The sequence below is a fragment of the Cetorhinus maximus genome, chromosome 18, assembly GCF_964194155.1.
Source record: "Cetorhinus maximus chromosome 18, sCetMax3.hap1.1, whole genome shotgun sequence".
Classification (NCBI taxonomy): domain Eukaryota; kingdom Metazoa; phylum Chordata; class Chondrichthyes; order Lamniformes; family Cetorhinidae; genus Cetorhinus; species Cetorhinus maximus.
The window spans coordinates 81,680,030-81,698,130 of record NC_135896.1 but is presented as its reverse complement, the minus strand read 5'-3'; the positions used below and the strand labels follow the sequence as shown (position 1 = coordinate 81,698,130).

The 18,101-nt window shown below is 46.3% G+C and overlaps 1 protein-coding gene across 1 annotated transcript in view; it reads right to left on the bottom strand.

Moving 5' to 3' along the window:
- The window catches only part of plekhh1 (pleckstrin homology domain containing, family H (with MyTH4 domain) member 1), a 155,946-nt gene that overhangs the window by 10,389 nt on the left and 127,456 nt on the right, over positions 1–18,101 (bottom strand). The window contains exons 21-26 of the mRNA XM_078563061.1: positions 17,488–17,665; positions 16,270–16,425; positions 15,094–15,191; positions 13,211–13,352; positions 10,770–10,912; positions 5,712–5,841 (exon numbers count right to left, since the gene is read on the bottom strand). Coding sequence (XP_078419187.1) covers positions 5,712–5,841; positions 10,770–10,912; positions 13,211–13,352; positions 15,094–15,191; positions 16,270–16,425; positions 17,488–17,665 — 847 coding nt within the window. The remainder of the gene's footprint in view (positions 1–5,711; positions 5,842–10,769; positions 10,913–13,210; positions 13,353–15,093; positions 15,192–16,269; positions 16,426–17,487; positions 17,666–18,101) is intronic.

Below are 18,101 nucleotides of genomic sequence, written 5' to 3'. Positions count from 1 at the left end.
AACAGGTGAAGCTGGATAGAAGTGATAGGTGGAGGCAAAGGAGAGATTGCGAAAGGTGTCATAAGGGTTGTTAATGGTGTGGTTCTGGCTAAAGGAGGTGCTATTGGTGACATTAAGAGTAGAAAGCAGAATGTGATAATGGCAGGATCAGGATAAGCACTCTGGAAAGTGACAGATGGCATCAGTGGGGGTGGGGTGGGGGGAGGGGACGGTGGTGGGGAAAAAAGATCGAAAAGGCTAAAAGCTGGGGATAAAACAATGAGTAAAAATGGAAATAAATTTTTAAAATAATGATAGTTAGCGGGGGAAAAATAAATAAAAAAAAAATAAAAATGAATATAGGAAAAAGGGGGGGATCAAAAAGGGGGTGAGGATAGAGGAGAGAGTTCATGCCCTGAATTTGCTGAACTCAATGTTAAGCCCAGAAGGCTATAAAGTGCCTAGTCGGAAGATGAGGTGCTGTTCCTCCAGTTTGTGTTGAGCTTCACTGGAACATTGCAGCAGGCCAAGGACGGACATGTGGGCATGAGAGCAGGGTGGAGTGTTGAAATGGCAAGCGACAGGGAGGTCTGGGTCATGCTTGCGGACAGACCGAATGTGTTCCGCAAAGTGGTCACCCAGTCTGTGTTTGGTCTCTCCAATGTAGAGGAAACTGCATTGGGAGCAGCGAATGCAGTAGACTAAATTGAGGGAAGTGCAAGTGAAATGCTGCTTCACTTGAAAGGAGTGTTTGGGCCCTTGGACAGTGAGGAGGGGGGAAGTAAAGGGGCAGGTGTTGCACTTTCTACGATTGCATAGGAAGGGGCCGTGGGAGGGGGTTGAGATGTTGGGGGTGATGGAGGAGTGGACCAGAGTGTCCCGGAGGGAACAATCCCTGCGGAATGCTGAGGAGGTGGGGTGAAGGGAAGATGTGTTTGGTGGTGGCATCATGCTGGATTTGGCGGAAATGGTGGAGGATGATCCTTTGAATGCGGTGGCTGGTGGGGTGAAAAGTGAGGACCAGGGGGACCCTATCATGGTTCTGGGAGGGAGAGGAAGGTGTTAACATGACTCTTCTTCAGAGTCATACAGACTCGAAATGTTAACTCTGTCTTTCTCTCCACAGATGCTGTTAGACCTGCTGAGTTTTTCCAGCATTTTTTGTTTTTGTTTCAGATTTCCAGCATCCACAATATTTTGCCTTTACCTTTAAAATTACAAATGGTTTTGATAGAGTGGATGGAAAAAGAATGTTATGTCTTTTGGGTAAGAGCAAAACTAGAGGCCCTCAGTGCAAGACAGTCACCATGAAATCTAATAGGGAATTCAGGAGAAACCTCCTTACTCAAAGAGAATGATGAGAATGTAGAACTTGCTCCCACAGGGAGTGGTTGAAGTGAATAGTATAGATGCATTTAAGGGGAAGCCAGACAAGTATATGAGGGAGCAGGGAATAGAGGGTTATGATGATAGATTTATTGAGCAAAGATGGGAGGAGGCTCGAGTGGGGCATAAACACTGGCATGGACTGGTTGGATTGAATGGCCCGTTTCTGTGCTGTATATCCTATGTAAACTTCGGTTGTGTGGAGGGACAAGAGAAGCTGGGATTATTCTCCCAGGAGGTAATTGGCAAAAGAACCAGAGGGCAGATGAGGAAAATGAATTTTGCACAGTGTATTGTTATGCACTGAAATGCATTACCTGAAAGGGTGATGGAAACAGATTCAATAGTAACTTTCAAAAGGCACTTGGACAAGTACGTGAGAAGGTAAAAATTGCAGGAACATGTGGAGTGGGACTAATTAGATAGCTCTTATAAAGTATACTGGTTGGAATTATTGGTGTGAATTATTGCAAAATCATCCCATTCTGTTAGTGAACGAATGAGAACAGGAAGCAGCAACGATGGGAGCACTTGGGAGTTTTGGCTCATCGTGTCAGTAGCTGAACAAGGGGCACAGCATCATTGTGGGGGCATTCTGATTGCTTATTTGGTTGTACATTAATTACAACGCAGCCCATTTTACACACACAGCTCGAGTGAGTGTGGAGAAAATGGCAGCAAAAATTAATTCCCATGAGCTGAAACTATTTTCAGAACCTAAGAGTTTAAAGTCAGCACAGCAGTGAGGAGCCCTTCAAGCCAGTCAAAAACCCAAGGCCTCTCTTTCTAAAATCCACCAGGGATATTCAAATATATATATGTAAATAGGGGGTGGAATTTAATGCCCTCCCCCAAGACAAGTTTGGCGGCGGGGCATTTAATCGTGTGGGAGGGTGGGGCGGAAACATGCCACCTTTCTGCCTCTATCCCATTTAAGTCTGTGGTGAGGTGGTTCATGGACAGCCTTCCCAACCCATGGCCAATTGAGGCCCTTAAATGGGCAATTAATACCCACTTAAAGGCCTCATCCCGGTGCTGCTGGTATTCACCCAGCAGTGGGCAAAGGACGTGCCACGCGGGACGCCTGAAAAGCAAACCCTGTCCGGGGTTTCTTGTAAGCTTCTAGGGGTTGAGATTGTGGGGGGCAGGTTCTCTCATTCAAAGACACTTCAGGGTGGAATCGTCCCAGATTTGCACAAAGTGCGGTAAAGGGCGGGAGAAAGGTCATGTTACCCGCCGGCCACAATGGCGGGTTTTCGCGCTGTATCATCCTATTCCAGCCTCATTAATTATACAGCCATAAGAAACATGCTGTCTGGCTGGTGGGCGGCCTCCAATTTGCCTGCCACACCATTACCTCGCCACTTCCTCACGCAGGGCGCCATAGTTAAACTGCAGCCACGTGCACACTTCTCAATGTTTACAGCCCAGGACTTCTCCAGTGAAGACAAGACCCCAAAAGCCAAGAAGAGTGCATCCCCCTGATTCAATGATGCGTCCCTGGGACACCTTGTGAACGTCGTGGAGGCCTGCTGCAATGTTGTTTCCCTGCTCTGATCCAAGGAGGCCCATCAGTCTCACCACTCCAGCTTGGGAGGCGGTGGCAGTGGCGATCAATGCCAATGCTGCACAGAAGAGGTTCGCCATCCAGTGCAGAAAGAGGATGAATGAGCTCATCTGTGCCACCAGGGTGAGGCAACCATCTCATCATTCTAAACTCACACACTCACAAACCCATCACACATTCACTGGCATCTCACTCACTGCCAGCTCAAGGGACATCACCACTCACTCTCTCACACACACCCTCACGTCTCCATCTGACCTCATCTCCTCTGGTGACTGCCTCCACAGCCTTCACCATCTTAAGGCCACTTGCACAGATCAACCTGTGACCCCGCACCCACCCTGGGATACACCCCCTTCCCTAGCACAGCCCTCGCCTCTTCCCTTGCTTGAGGCCACTTCTCCCAAACAAGCCCTAGCCCTGCAGCCATTGAAAAGCCAGCCCCACCTTACGACTGGATCGGTAGGTAGGGACCTGCCTGTGACACCCCCCCTAAACGTGATGTGGTGTTATCTGCACAGCCTGGCGCTGATGACCACGAGTGCTGCCCGAAGGAAGGTAGGTAAAAAAAAACCCCGAAGTCCTGAGTGAAGAGCAGCCCACCACATCCCTTATGTACAGTTGCGAAACACGTCGGCATATGTGTCTGCATGATCCAATGTGGGGGTGTTGAATTAATTAATTAATTAATTGGTTGGGGTCTGGAATGAACTTCCAGAAAGGGTGGCGGAAGCAGATACAATCGAGGTATTCAAAAGGGAATTGGGTTGCTACCTGGAAAGAAATAACGTGCAAAGTTACGAGGATAAGGCAGGGGAGTGGGACTAGCTGGAATGCTCTTTCCGAGAGCCAGTGCAGACTCGATGGGCCAAATGGCCTCCTTCTGCACCATAAAGATTCTGTGATTTGATTCTGTGAATCCGGCATGCAGGGCTTATAATGAGATGCTAAGGTATTGAAATCAGATCCTCGACAAGCAGAGGCAGGAATGTGGCCCGCTGTTGATGGGTGGAGTGGACAATATCAAACTGGTCTCACGACGGCATGAAACCGATTTTTGGCCTTCCCACCATATTGATCTCCCCCTGCCGCCATGATGCCCAATGCCAACGGGGGCTGGAAAATTCCGACCTCAGTGTCTGATCGAGGGACCCGGCATCAGGAAGTGGGGTGGGGGCATTGAGAGTCACCCCCCTGTTCTTCCTGCCGAATCTTTCCCTTCTGACACCCACCCCACCACCCCCTTCCCGCCATCACTCACCTGCGGCCTGGGTCCCATGGTGATCCTGGGCCTCGGTTGGGTGCATTACCAGCAGCAGCCACCATCTCCCTGGTGGTGCTGCAGAGCAATGAAGAGCTGCTGGCCACTGGTCGGCTCTCGACAGGTGGGATTTCCGACCCCTGGGGTCCTTGACCCCGGGGAGGGCCTGCTGCTGCCCAGTATTGGCACTTAATGCAGCAGGCCCTCCTGTAAAGAGGTGGCACGTGGCTCCCACACACTCTCTAGCTGGCGGGCGAGACGTCCATTCCCCATATTAAATTCAGCCTAAGGCGTGCTCATCTGACCTAATTTACTGGAAGTGGACAAGAAGAACAACTTGTATTTATATAGTGCTGTTTAACGTAGAAGTGTTCCATGGCACATCATAGCAGCATCACCAGACAAAATCTAATACTGAGCCACATACAGGTGACCAAAAGTTTGCTTGAAGAGGTAGTTTAAAGGAGCCTCTTGAGGAGGGAGAATTGGAGAGGTGGACAGTGGTAGGGAGGGAATTCCAAAACTTAGGGTCTAGACAACTGAAGGCATGGCTGCCAAAAGTGGAGTGATGAACATCAGGGATGTTCAAGAGGCCAGAATTGGAGGAGCGTGGGGATTCCCAAGGGCTGTTGGGCTGGAGGAGATTACAGAGACAGGGAGCAGCGAGGCCTTGAAGGGAATTGAAAACAAGGATGAGAATTTAAAAACTGAAGCGTTGCTGGATTTTGAAACAATGTTGGTCAGTGAGCACAGCGATGAAGGGTGACAGGTCTTGCTGCAGGTCAGGATACTCATAGCAGAGTTTTGCATGACCTCAGGTTAAGGGTGCGTGGTAGATGGGAGGCTGCCCAGGGAAGCATTGGAATAGCAGAGCCTAGAGGTAACAAGGAAATTATGACAGTTTCAGCAGCAAAGAGGGGCAAAGCTGGTGCAGTGGTTACGTCCATGTACTAGTGATCCAGATGCCCAGGCTAATACTCTGGGGACATGGGTTCAAATCCCACCATGGCAGCTGGTGGAATTTAAATTCAATTAATATACCTGGAATATAAAGCTAGTCTCAGTAATGGTGACCATGACAACTGTCATTGATTGTTGTAAAAACCCATCTGGTTCACTAATGCCCTTTAGGAAAGGAAATCTGCCAACCTTACCCAGTCTGTCCTACATGTAACTCCAGACCCAAAGTAAGGTGGCTGACTCTTAATTACCTTCTGAAATGGCCTAGCAAGCTCAGTTCAAGGGCAATTAAGGATGGGCAACAAATGCTGACCTTGCCAGCGATGCCTACATCCCATGAAAGAACGAAGGAAAAAAAGATGGGCTGAGACAGAGGTGGAGACAGATGCTGTCAGGAAGGTGAAAGCATGTGGTCATGGTGATGGAGAAGATCAGTAATGGACTATTTGCACTTCAACTCCTACTTTGTGTGGGGGTGGGGGGTGGTCCTGAAGCTCCAGAGGCACTTTTCCTTCAACCTTTTGATTGCACCCCTTGTTACATTCATTTCGGTTTTACCTTTGCGGTGAAGAGTTTCGCTCCAAACAGCGGCCACTTTCGGGTGACCGTCAGGTAGATCCGCACACAGTCTGATCCGCTACACCCCCTCAGAAGCATCCATTTTGTAGCCAGTCTGTCCGCCAGTTGCCTGTTTGAATAGAGATGACCAGCATTATAAAGAGAAACAGCCCCGTGGTAATTCAGATAGCGAAGGCATACATAAGGAATATTCCTGTCTTCACCCCACCACCCCCTATCTCCACCTTCATTTTCTCCCCTCCTTCGTTAAACCGCCGAGTCTTCCTGGGACATTGGGAATATTGGAACATTCAGAAAAGGAGGAGGCCATTCAGCCCCCCTGTTCTGCAATTCAATCGGATCATGGCTGACCTGCAACCCGACTCCATTTTTCCATGTTTGCTCCCTAGCCCTGGAGGCCCAACCGAACAAAAACCTAACCACCTCTCTCATAAGCTCCAATTGTCTCTGCTAGCATCTGCAGCCTTTTGGGACAGAGAGTTCCAGATTTCCACCACCCTTTAAGTGAAAAAGTACTCCCTGACTTCACGCTGATTTTTGATCTAATTTTAAGCTTATTTTCTCTTGGGCGCAGGATTTTCAGCTTGGTGTGCTGGTGTGCGCCTGACACGCACGAGCGTGAAATAGCGCACGATGATGTCGGGCAAGCGCCCCGATGTCATCATGCAATTGCGCGATATTTCAGTCAGGGGGCGCACACGCATGCGAGAGTTGGCAGTGCGCCCACCGACAATTAAGAGGGCGATTAAGCCTAATAATCAATTAATTAAATTGAATTTTTTTTGCTGCCCGTCAAACCTTACGGTTGGAGGGTGGGTGAATAGGCCAAGCAGCCTTTGGATTTTTTGCGAAACTTCATCCACGGGCAGGATGAGGTTTCCAACAATGACAAAAAAAAAAGCAAATTTTTAAAATTCATTTTTCACGTGTCCACAGAGTCACATGTGGGGACACGTTTTCCTTACTTTTCGAAACTTTATAATTCATTTAAAAAATCTTCAGCTCCCTGAGGCGGCTCTGTGCCTTCTGGGAGCTTTCAGTGCCCGCTCCCCCGCGTGCTGGTGCAAATGTCCACGCTCGCTCTCCTCCCCCCTCCCCCAGGCAGCACTGAAGCCCCCAGCGCGTGTTTCACGCTGGCTGGCTGTTGATGGGCCAGGCAATGTGAAATCGCGGTCGGGGCCCGATGGCGGGGGGAGGACTGTTTCGCGACCCCTCCCGTGCCCACCCGCTCGGCGAGGGGAAAATCCTCCCCCATAAGAGAAAATAATTTCTTTGTAGCTACCCTATTGAATCATTTCAACATTTTAAACACCTCAAACTGATCATCCCTCAATCTTCTTAACTCAAGGGAATGAAAGCCTAATCTATCCTACCTGTCCTCACTTAACTGTTAGCCCAGGTATCATTTTGGTGAACCTGCACTGCACCCTATCCAGGGCCAATATACCTTTCTGAGAGGCAGTGGTCGGGACTGAATACAATGCCACATGAATGGCAGCAGTTCCCCAGTACCCAACCAAAGCGGTATCATTTGTGTGTTACATTTCTAGAGGGAGAGTACCAGTTGACCTATGATGAGGGCAGTGGAACCCAAGGTACCGAACAGGAGAGACTAGATAGGGGCCTGGACTTTGAACTCTGAATGATTTTCCCCAAACCTCACAAAGTGGGAGAATATGGGAGGCCAGCCAGGAGAGCACTGGAATTCCGGATCTAGATAAGGCGACGGTCTCCCATATCTGATGGCTGGGAGGGGCTTTCAGGTTTATAACTTCCAGCTGCATCAACTGGGTCTTCACAGACACTTTTTCCACATCGCTGGATACGTACAAAGGAAAAACATTTCAGCCACTCCCAAACTGTACAACTAAAAAGCTGCAACGATTAGGTGCAGAGTAAAACTGCCTCACACAGCCCTGTCAAGCTCTCCCACATTCACTTCTACCATCATCTGAGTTAATGCTGTGGCTCAGTACCACAACCACATTTAGCCACAGGCTTTGAATGGTGGTGCGAAGCAGGACCACAGGCCGTACCCTGGGAGTTCCGTGGTGAGGCATTGCATAGTGACACACTGCATGTTCATGCCTATGATTCAGCATGGGGGAAACATTAAACCTAAGCCTAGGAAGGAAGTATCAACCTGAACGGTTCCCAAACTACCTCCTTCCATCCTTCTTCAGCAGCTTTAGCAGGTAATCCTGCCCTCTCACCTAGGAACAATGGACACTGCAGGGAGATGGCAGGAGACAAAGTGAAGCCATTTTGTTTTTTCCTGCTGTGTAGACTTGAGGAGGAAATCTCAATTTCTGAGGAATGGAACACTCTCCACTTCAGACCCACATTGCCAGTCAGGTACAGCATGGTTAGGTGCACAGTAAAGCTCCCTCTACACTGCCTCCTACTGAACTAGTGTGGCATGCTTCCGTCTTAAGCCATCCTTTATCCTCTCAGTGAGATTGACAATTTTAGTGCTACCCAAACTACGACTGAATGTGGGAGGGCTTGGCAGGGCTGTGTAAGGCAGTTTTACTCTGTACCTAATTTTTGCAAATAGATTTTGTTCTGTTGTCTAGTTTGGGAGAGACCAGAAAGTTTTTTCTTCATACCTTATCCAATGATATGGAGAAAGCATCTATGAAGATCCAGTCGATGCAGCTGGAACTTATAAAGCTGAAAGCTCCTCCCAGCCATCAGATGTCATCACCTTATCTAGATTTGATATTCCAATGCACTCCTGGCTGCCCTCCCATTTTCTACACTCAGTAAACTTGAGTTTACCCAAAACTGTGTTGCCCATTGCTCACCTACACTGGCTCTTGGTTAAGCAATGCCTCATTTTAATACTCTCATCCTTATTTTCAAATCCCTCCGTGGCTTCTCCCCTCCCTACCTTTGTAATCTCCTCCAGCCCTACAACCCTCTGAGGTACCTGCACTCCTCCAGTTCTAGCATCTCGAGTATCCCTGATTTTAATCACTCCACCATTGGAGGCCATGCCTTTAGCTGCCTAGGCTGTAAGCTCTGGAATTCCCTCTCAAAACTTTCTCACCTCTCTAATTCTCTACCTTTCTCTGTTACTTTAAGACACTTCCTAAAACCTACCTCTTTGACCAAGCTTTCGGTCAGCAGTCCCAATACCTCCTTATGTGGCTCAGTGTCAAATTTTGTTTGATAACACCCCTGTGAAGTGCCTTGGGATACTGTATGCTATTAAAGGTGCTATATAAATTCAAGTTATTATTATAAACATAGGAACGGGAGTAGGTTATTCAGCCCTTGAGCTCATTCTGCCATTCAATTAGATCATGGCTGATCTGTATCTCAACTCCATCCACCTGCCTTGATTCCATATCCCTCGATATCCTTGAAAAATCCATCAATCTCAGATTTAGAATTAGTAACTGATCTCGCATCCACTGCTTTTTGTGGGAGACAGCTCCACACTTCCACCACCATTTGTGAGAAGAAGTGTTTCTTAACCTCTCTCTAGAACAGCCCGGGTCTGAATTTATGGCTACGTCCCCTTGTCCTAGTCTCGTCCACCAGTGGGGAAAGTTTATCCTTATCATCCCTATTCTTTCCTTTCAAAATCCCCAAAACCTCAATCAAATCACTCCTTCACTTTCTACATTCCAGGGAGTACAAGCTTAGTTGACGTAACTGCTCCTCATAATCTAACCCTTGGGAGTCCTGGTCAATGTCCCCTCTAAGCTGTGCGGGTGTGTGGCCGTGCAGCAAATAGGGATGTGCCACGCAGGGCATAAACAGGCTGTACACAAACACCTGCGGCAATCTTAAAGGTGTGGAGCAGCGCATCAAACAGGGCACACACAGCGAGGAGAAATTAGAGGGAACAATTGGTCCGGATTACATTCTGGTGAATCTGCACTTCACTCATTTCAAGGCTAACATACTCCTTTCTTGGTGGGGGGGGCACTGGTTAGCTCAGTTGGCTCGATGACTAGTGTGTGGATTGGATTAATGCCAAAGCAGGGGGTTCAAATCCCTCTCCCAGCTGAGGTAGACTTGGGGCCCTGCTGCCTCACCTGACCCGTGGTAAAAAAAAATCACCAAGGACCCACTTTCAGGCAGAGAACTCAGGGAAAAGAAGATATCCTTTTGAAGGTGCAATTCGTAGAACTGTACAGTTATTCCAGGCGTGGGCTAACCAGGACTGAGTAAAGCTGGAGCAAAACATCCTCCCCATTATTTTCCAGCCCTCCAGATTTAAAGACCAACAGTTAACTAGCTTTTTGGACTTTTTTTGTACCCGACCAGTACATTTTAGAGATCTGTGTGCATGGATCCTTAAAACTCTTTGTACCTCCGGCATTCCTAGCATTGCACCATTTAAATAATACTCGGGTCTATCCTTTTTTGGTCCAAAAGGGATGATGTCACATTTACTTGCGTTGAAATCCATCAGGCACAGTTTTCCCACTCGCTTCACAGAATCATAGAATGGTTACAGCACAGAAGGAGGTTATTCGGCCCATTGTGTCCATGCTGGCTCTCCAAGAGAGCGCAATTCACCTCATGCCATTACCCCATCTTCTCCCTGTAACCCTGCACATTCTTACTTTTCAGATAACAGTCTAATGCATCTATCAATGTCACTTTTGTCATTTGACGTTCCCATCTACTCTATTTATTCAGCCACCGATCTTTCAAAACTCAGCTCTCTATTGTGTTCTCCAAGTCATTAATAAATCAGTGGATAGCTGAGGCCCCGGCCAAGATCTTATCCACTTGTTATTTCCTTCTAATTCAAGTACATAACCATTATTGCTACCCTCTGACTGCCTACCCAGTTTCCTAACTCAGGCAATATTTTGCATTCAGTTCCAGGAGCTTTAACTTCAGCTAACAGACTCTTTTCTCTGACTCTGAGCTTTAATCAGGCAAAGGTCCAAAGATGTCACACTGCCGTTAGGCTTCACTCTGATCATTGATTTTACTTGAGAAGGGCAGAGAGTCCACTTGTACAGTTAAAGAACATCCTTGAAGGAAAACGGAAGAAGAGGCGAGGCCTACCTGATCTGCTCAGGGGTGCAGCCTTGTCGGTAGTGTTTGGGGTAGAATTTCTCCAGAACCTGCTGCAGAAACTGCTGCATCTTAGACTGGGAGCTGCCACCTGGACTGGAAGGGTTGGGGCGTGCCAGATCTCCATACTCTACCTGCAGGAATCACACATCCCGTTACAAACCCTGGAACGTCACCTTAAACATTCACTGCCTTCACCACAGTAGCAGCAGTGTGTACCATCTCCAGGGTGCACTGCAGCAACTCATCAAGGCTCCTTCAGCAGCACCTTCCAAACCTATGATCTCCACCAGCTAGAAAGACAAGGGCAGCAGGCACTTGGGAACGCCACCAGCTGCAGGTACCCCCCCTTAGTCACACATCAGCCTAACTCGGAATTATATCATCATTCCTTCATTCAAAATCCTGGAACTCCCTTCCTAACAGCACTGTGGGTGTACCTACACCACACAGGCTGCAGTGGTTCAAGGAGGTGTCTCATTAACAGCTTCTTAAGGGTAACTAGGGATGGGCAATAATTTCTGGCCTTGTCAGCGTCATCCCTAATCATGAGAATGAATAACAGAAAAGTTTAAAATCCTTCAATCAGACAGCAACTCCTGGAATTTTGCAGGAAACTTCATTAAAAAATGTCTACCCCACAGAATCCTGGATCACCTGTGCTGCCTGCTATCTGCATTAGTGCCCATGCAGGGAAATGCAGCTGGGCTGCACAGGTAGAAACAGAAGTCGGCCATTCAGCCTGCTCCACCATTCATTTAGATCGTAGCTGATATACTTCAATTCCAACTTCCCATCCCACATCCCTTGATTTCTTTATCTATCCCAAAGGAGGAACGGGCATCTTTGCTGGATGAATTGCGGCGTATGCTCTGTACAGTACTGAGCCACACAAACCCAGAAGGTCCTAGCCTGGATTCTCTTGTCTACGTCAAGCCAGCTGTGGAGAGACCAGAGAAGATTATTCTCCTTTGATCAGAGAAGGTGCAGGGAAGTCTAAAAATTACGAAGGGTTTTGACTGAATCAAATAAGGAGAAACTGTTTCCACAGGCAGGTCAGTAACCAGAAGACACCGATTTAAGATAATTGGCAAAAGAACTAGAGGGGAAATGAGGAGACTTCTTTTATGCGGTGTAATGATCTGGAATACGCTACCTAAAGAGATAGCAGAAGCAGATTCAGGAGCAGCTTTCAGAAGAGAATTGGATAATTAGTTGAAAAGCAAACATTTTCAGGGCTGTAGAGGGACTAGGAGAGTGGGACTAATTGCAGAGCTCTTTCAAACAGCCAGTAGAGCTACAATGGACAAAATAGCTTCTTCCTTTACTAGGAGCTTCTATGAAGGGAACAGATGTACTATTTTCAGCCTTGAAGCGGCTGAGTAAAGGTGGGGGAAAATAGCAATTTACGAGGGTTCCTGATCACCAACGTTGTCCAATGGCCCATGCTAGTAGGTATATATGTGGAGCTACTAAGTAGGGGCAGGGACACCCTCGGCTGCCTTGTCACCTTCCACTCCTTCAAGAAGGAAGGAAATTTGGGCAAAACAATGTACAGATGCGTTGCTAAAACATGGCTCATTGCCAATGGCAACCAGCCCAGCTCCCCCACAGTAGCAATGGAAGTCAGCTGTTTTGAGGGAAGAAAAAATGTGGGAGATTAAAACCAAGGTCTCTGCGATATCTTTACATACATCACACCAGGGTAGACAATGCGAGAAAAGAGTGGGAGCAAAAACAGAACAGATGTGGACATGAATGAGGAAGGAACGAGAAAGGATAAAACAAAGAGAGGAGAGCATGACAGAGGCAGAAAGAGAGCAAAATCAACATGAGAGGGGGCAGGGAAGGAGGGAAGGAAGGATTGAAGGAAGGAGGAGCATGTGAGGGAGAAAGAAAGGACAACACGAGAAACAGAAGAGAGCACAAAGAGAGAGAGAGAGAGAGAGAGAGACAGGAAAATGTAAGAGAGAACATGAGAGCATGAATGGAATGTGAGGGTCAGGACAGATGGAACAAGATATGAGGAGAAAAGAAGTGAGGAAGGCAAAGGAGGACACACAGAACAGATGATGCAAAGAAGCAAAAGGAGAGAGACTGAGGAGGGGAGCAAACATGATAGGGCAAAAGAGATAATCTGAGAAACTTGGGCTGCTGCTGTTGGATGTTTCTGAACAGTGTGACTATCTTCCTAGTCTCCCCAGGCCACGCTCACACCAATGGGACTGCTGCACTGAATAGCAGAGTCAGGTGGTTCTCTGTAAGGGGTGGAGGGTGGGAAGGATTTGATGACTTATGTTAACATATTAATATCCACTGCATTGAATAGGACTTGAAACTTAACGTCCTTTTGAACAGAGAGCTGAATATATCTGCTTCCTGCCGACCAATAATGCACACTGGCCTTGGTGCTCTCTGATCCAAACACTAACCTGCGCCATTAGTGCAGTCACCTCCAATGCCAGGTCTTTATTTACAGGGAATCGTCCGTTCAACACCTCATCGTTAACCTGATATGTCAGCAGGAGGCGCTCTCGCTCCGTTTCGCCCTTTGCCTGAGCTCTGAAATACATCCTGTGCAAAAGAACGGGGTCAATGTGGTCAACAGTGCACATAATTCACAGCCAACAAAGTTAAACAGGAGAGACAGCTGAGAACAAAGCATGGGTTTGCCTCAGAGACAGGTCGGCGGGGAATATCCTGCAGTATTTATTCAGTCTCTCACACAGCCTGGTGAGTGAGGATTACCTTGCATTTTGATTCAGGGTTTCTCACAGAGTTGTTATTTGCAGATTTGAACCACATGTGTCACTATTTGGCCACTAAGGGGCGGTGGAGGCACATGTCAATGAGAATCAACCAGCTGAAAGGAGATATTGGTGAAATGTTCGTGTGACTGTCCCTCATCTATGATGATAACAGAGTGATAGGGAGCACCAACATGTAACAAAGGCATGCAGCATTTCATCCAAAATAGGTACAATACCATGTGCGAACAGAACACAAGACTGGAAGGCAGACCCTGTGTATATTATAAATAAAGAGATATGGCACTGTGTGTATATTCTAAATACAGTGATATGGCACCGAGTGTATATTATAAATACAGTGATATGGCACTGTGTGTATATTATAAATACAGCGATATGGCACCGAGTGTATATTATAAATATAGCGATATGGCACCGAGTGTATATTATAAATACAGTGATATGGCACTGTGTGTATATTATAAATACAGCGATATAGCACTGTGTGTATATTATAAACACAGCGATATGGCACTGTGTGTATATTATAAATACAGCGATATGGCACTGTGTGTATATTATAAATACAGCGATATGGCACTGTGTGTATATTATAAATACAGCGATATGGCACTGTGTGTATATTATAAATACAGCGATATGGCACCGAGTGTATATTATAAATACAGTGATATGGCACTGTGTGTATATTATAAATACAGCGATATGGCACCGAGTGTATATTATAAATACAGCGATATGGCACTGTGTGTATATTATAAATACAGCGATATGGCACTGTGTGTATATTATAAATACAGCGATATGGCACTGTGTGTATATTATAAATACAGCGATATGGCACTGTGTGTATATTATAAATACAGCGATATGGCACTGTGTGTATATTATAAATACAGCGATATGGCACTGTGTGTATATTATAAATACAGCGATATGGCACCGAGTGTATATTATAAATACAGTGATATGGCACCGAGTGTATATTATAAATACAGTGATATGGCACCGTGTGTATATTATAAATACAGCGATATGGCACCGAGTGTATATTATAAATACAGCGATATGGCACTGTGTGTATATTATAAATACAGCGATATGGCACCGAGTGTATATTATAAATACAGTGATATGGCACTGTGTGTATATTATAAATACAGCGATATGGCACTGTGTGTATATTATAAATACAGCGATATGGCACCGAGTGTATATTATAAATACAGTGATATGGCACTGTGTGTATATTATAAATACAGTGATATGGCACTGTGTGTATATTATAAATACAGCGATATGGCACCGTGTGTATATTATAAATACAGCGATATGGCACTGTGTGTATATTACAAACACAGGGATGAAGCACTGTGTGTATATTATAAATACAGTGATATGGCACCGAGTGTATATTATAAATACAGCGATATGGCACTGTGTGTATATTACAAACACAGGGATGAAGCACTGTCTAGTGTATTATAAACCCGGCGATAACGGACTGGGTATTATAGTCATACTTGTTGATCTATGGGTCTTACCGGCTTTTATACGTGAGTCTCACAATCCTGTTGCTTTCATATTTACCAGGGTGCAGTTCTTTTAGGGCTTGCTCCCATTTTGAAATTACATCACAAATCTTCAAAAAATGATTATTAAAATGATTATACAAATAACAGACCTGGATTAGCACATTGAGATACCGTTACATAACAATTTGCTGTCACGACTCAACAGTGAAAAACATACTTCAGTGAGCAGACTGCAGAATACTAAGTGTGATTAATACTGAATACAGCTCTGATTTGTGCTGGTTTGACTGAATCGACAGATCAGATTCGAGTGTTACAGTGAGGGGTGTGGGGTATATCAGCGTTACAGTGAGGGGTGTGGGGTATATCAGTGTTACAGTGAGGGGTGTGGGGTATATCAGTGTTACAGTGAGGGGTGTGGGGTATATCAGTGTTACAGTGAGAGGTGTGGGTATATCAGTGTTACAGTGAGGGGTGTGGGGTGTATCAGTGTTACAGTGAGGGGTGTGGGGTATATCAATGTTACAGTGAGGGGTGTGGGGTATATCAGTGTTACAGTGAGGGGTGTGGGGTATATCAGTGTTATAGTGAGGGATGTGAGGTATATCAGTGTTACAGTGAGGAGTGTGGGGTATATCAGTGTTACAGTGAGGGGTGTGGGGTATATCAGTGTTACAGTGAGGGGTGTGGGGTATATCAGTGTTACAGTGAGGGGTGTGGGGTATATCAGTGTTATAGTGAGGGATGTGAGGTATATCAGTGTTACAGTGAGGAGTGTGGGGTATATCAGTGTTACAGTGAGGGGTGTGGGGTATATCAGTGTTACAGTGAGGGGTGTGGGGTATATCAGTGTTACAGTGAGGGGTGTGGGGTATATCAGTGTTACAGTGAGGGGTGTGGGGTATATCAGTGTTACAGTGAGGGGTGTGGGGTATATCAGTGTTACAGTGAGGGGTGTGGGGTATATCAGTGTTACAGTGAGGGGTGTGGGTATATCAGTGTTACAGTGAGGGGTGTGGGGTATATCAGTGTTACAGTGAGGGGTGTGGGGTATATCAGTGTTATATTGAGGGGTTTTGGTATATGAGAGGATAATAATGACAGGTATTTTGGAGATTCAAATGAAGGGGTTCCTGGATTTTATGTTGGTAACCCCACCCCACACAATGTATGAAGTTGCCTCACCTTCACATTGCCCTGCAGACAGTGTTCCAAATCTTTCCCAGAAGGATCATCGGTGAAGAGTGCAAATCCCGAATGTAGAGGCTTTCTCATCCCTATTTCCTGGTTGAGTGTGTTCAAGAACTCTTCAACTGTGGTGGAACCATCAAAGCCCACAACCTGAATAAAACACGAAGATGAAGGATGCAGAGCAGAGCCTTATTCTTGTGGTTTACGTTCGACATCATTGCTCCATAAACTAACCCAAAATCTGGACACAAAACAATTCCCTGCCGTAGGGTGCGACACAGCTTTGGGCCACCTCACTCCCTGTGGGTATTGAATTTCTCAAAGACAATCTAACCCCTAGCCACTGATAGAAAATATGATTGATAACTCGAGGCCCATCGAAAACGGAATATAACACCCCAGAGAACTGTGCACAACTGAACAATTAACCTCTAACCCTGAAAGGAGCACTCAGCACAAACAGCTTCAAAGAGAAATGTCGAACACTAGAAGCTAACACACAGTGAGGTGCTGATGATTTACTGTAATAAAAGTGACCATTGGGTTGAAAGAGGAGCGCTGTCCCAGCTGTTTCACTTTTGTGCACAGCTGGTGCTTCAGCCGTTTTACTAAAATCTGTGTGTAAGGGCCTTGCTGCTGGGCAGTGCAATGGCAGTGAATGATGTGGTTGGAAACACACTGTCATTACTGAAAATTACATGAGCCTCAAATAACGCTGTGTGGCAGATGTGGTCTGTGTGCCTGCATAGGCCGAGCCTGAAAACAAGTCTGGGATTCGCAAGGACATACACACAAACATACAAATTTGGAGCAGGAGTAGGCCACTCAGCCCTTCGAGCCTGCTCCCCCATTCAATTAGATCCTGGCTGATCTAATTTTAACCTCATCTCCACATTTCCCACCTACGCCACCCGATAACCTTTCGCCCTCTTGCTCTTCAAAAATCTATCTACCTCTGCCTTAAAAATATTCAAAGATTCTGCTTGCACTGCCTTTTGAGGAAGAGTTCCAAAGACTCGCAACTCTCTGAGAGAAAAAATTCTCCTCGTCTCTGTTGTAAATGGGCGACCCCTTATTTTTTTTTAAAAAAGTGGCCCCTAAAACACTAAATTCTCCCAAAAGTGATATCATCCTCTCCATATCCACCCTGTCAAGACTTCTCAGGATATTATATGTTTCAATCAAGTCACCTCTAACTCTTTCATCACTAACCTGGTAAGTACCGTTCATGAAGTGGACTGGGATACTGAACGGCAGGGAATGGTGGTAAGGATTCCGCAGGAGGATTGACATTATCTCCATCCGGGATGGCTTGGCTTCCCGATCTCCGTTCCGTAGTGCGCGCTCCACTGACCTTTGGCAGTAGATGGAGTATTTACCTATCTCAGTCCTGGGATGGGAAGGAAGAGAATAGTGGCCCCAGATTAGCATATGCGGCTCTGCTCAATTGTCTCAGGTGCTTTTCCAGTAATAATTGCAGTCAGCCTGCACCACGCCTCACAAAAATATAATGACATCTTCTGCCAACAGTCACATGGAGTATGATCCGTGGAGAGGTACATTAGAATGAGATTTACATGTAAACCCAGCAATATCTGACCTATTAATTCTTGGGTGTGAGCGTCACTGACAAGACTGGAATTTATTACCCATTCCCAGTTGTCCTGAGAAGGTGGCATTGGGCCTTCCTAGAAAGTGTTTCCAGAACAGAAACAGGCCATTCGGCCCAATAGACCCAAGCTGGTGTTAATGCTCCAATCAAACCTTGAACCACAGTATACAATTTTAGTTGCAGTTTGATAGAACTGAGTGGCATTAGTGGCTAC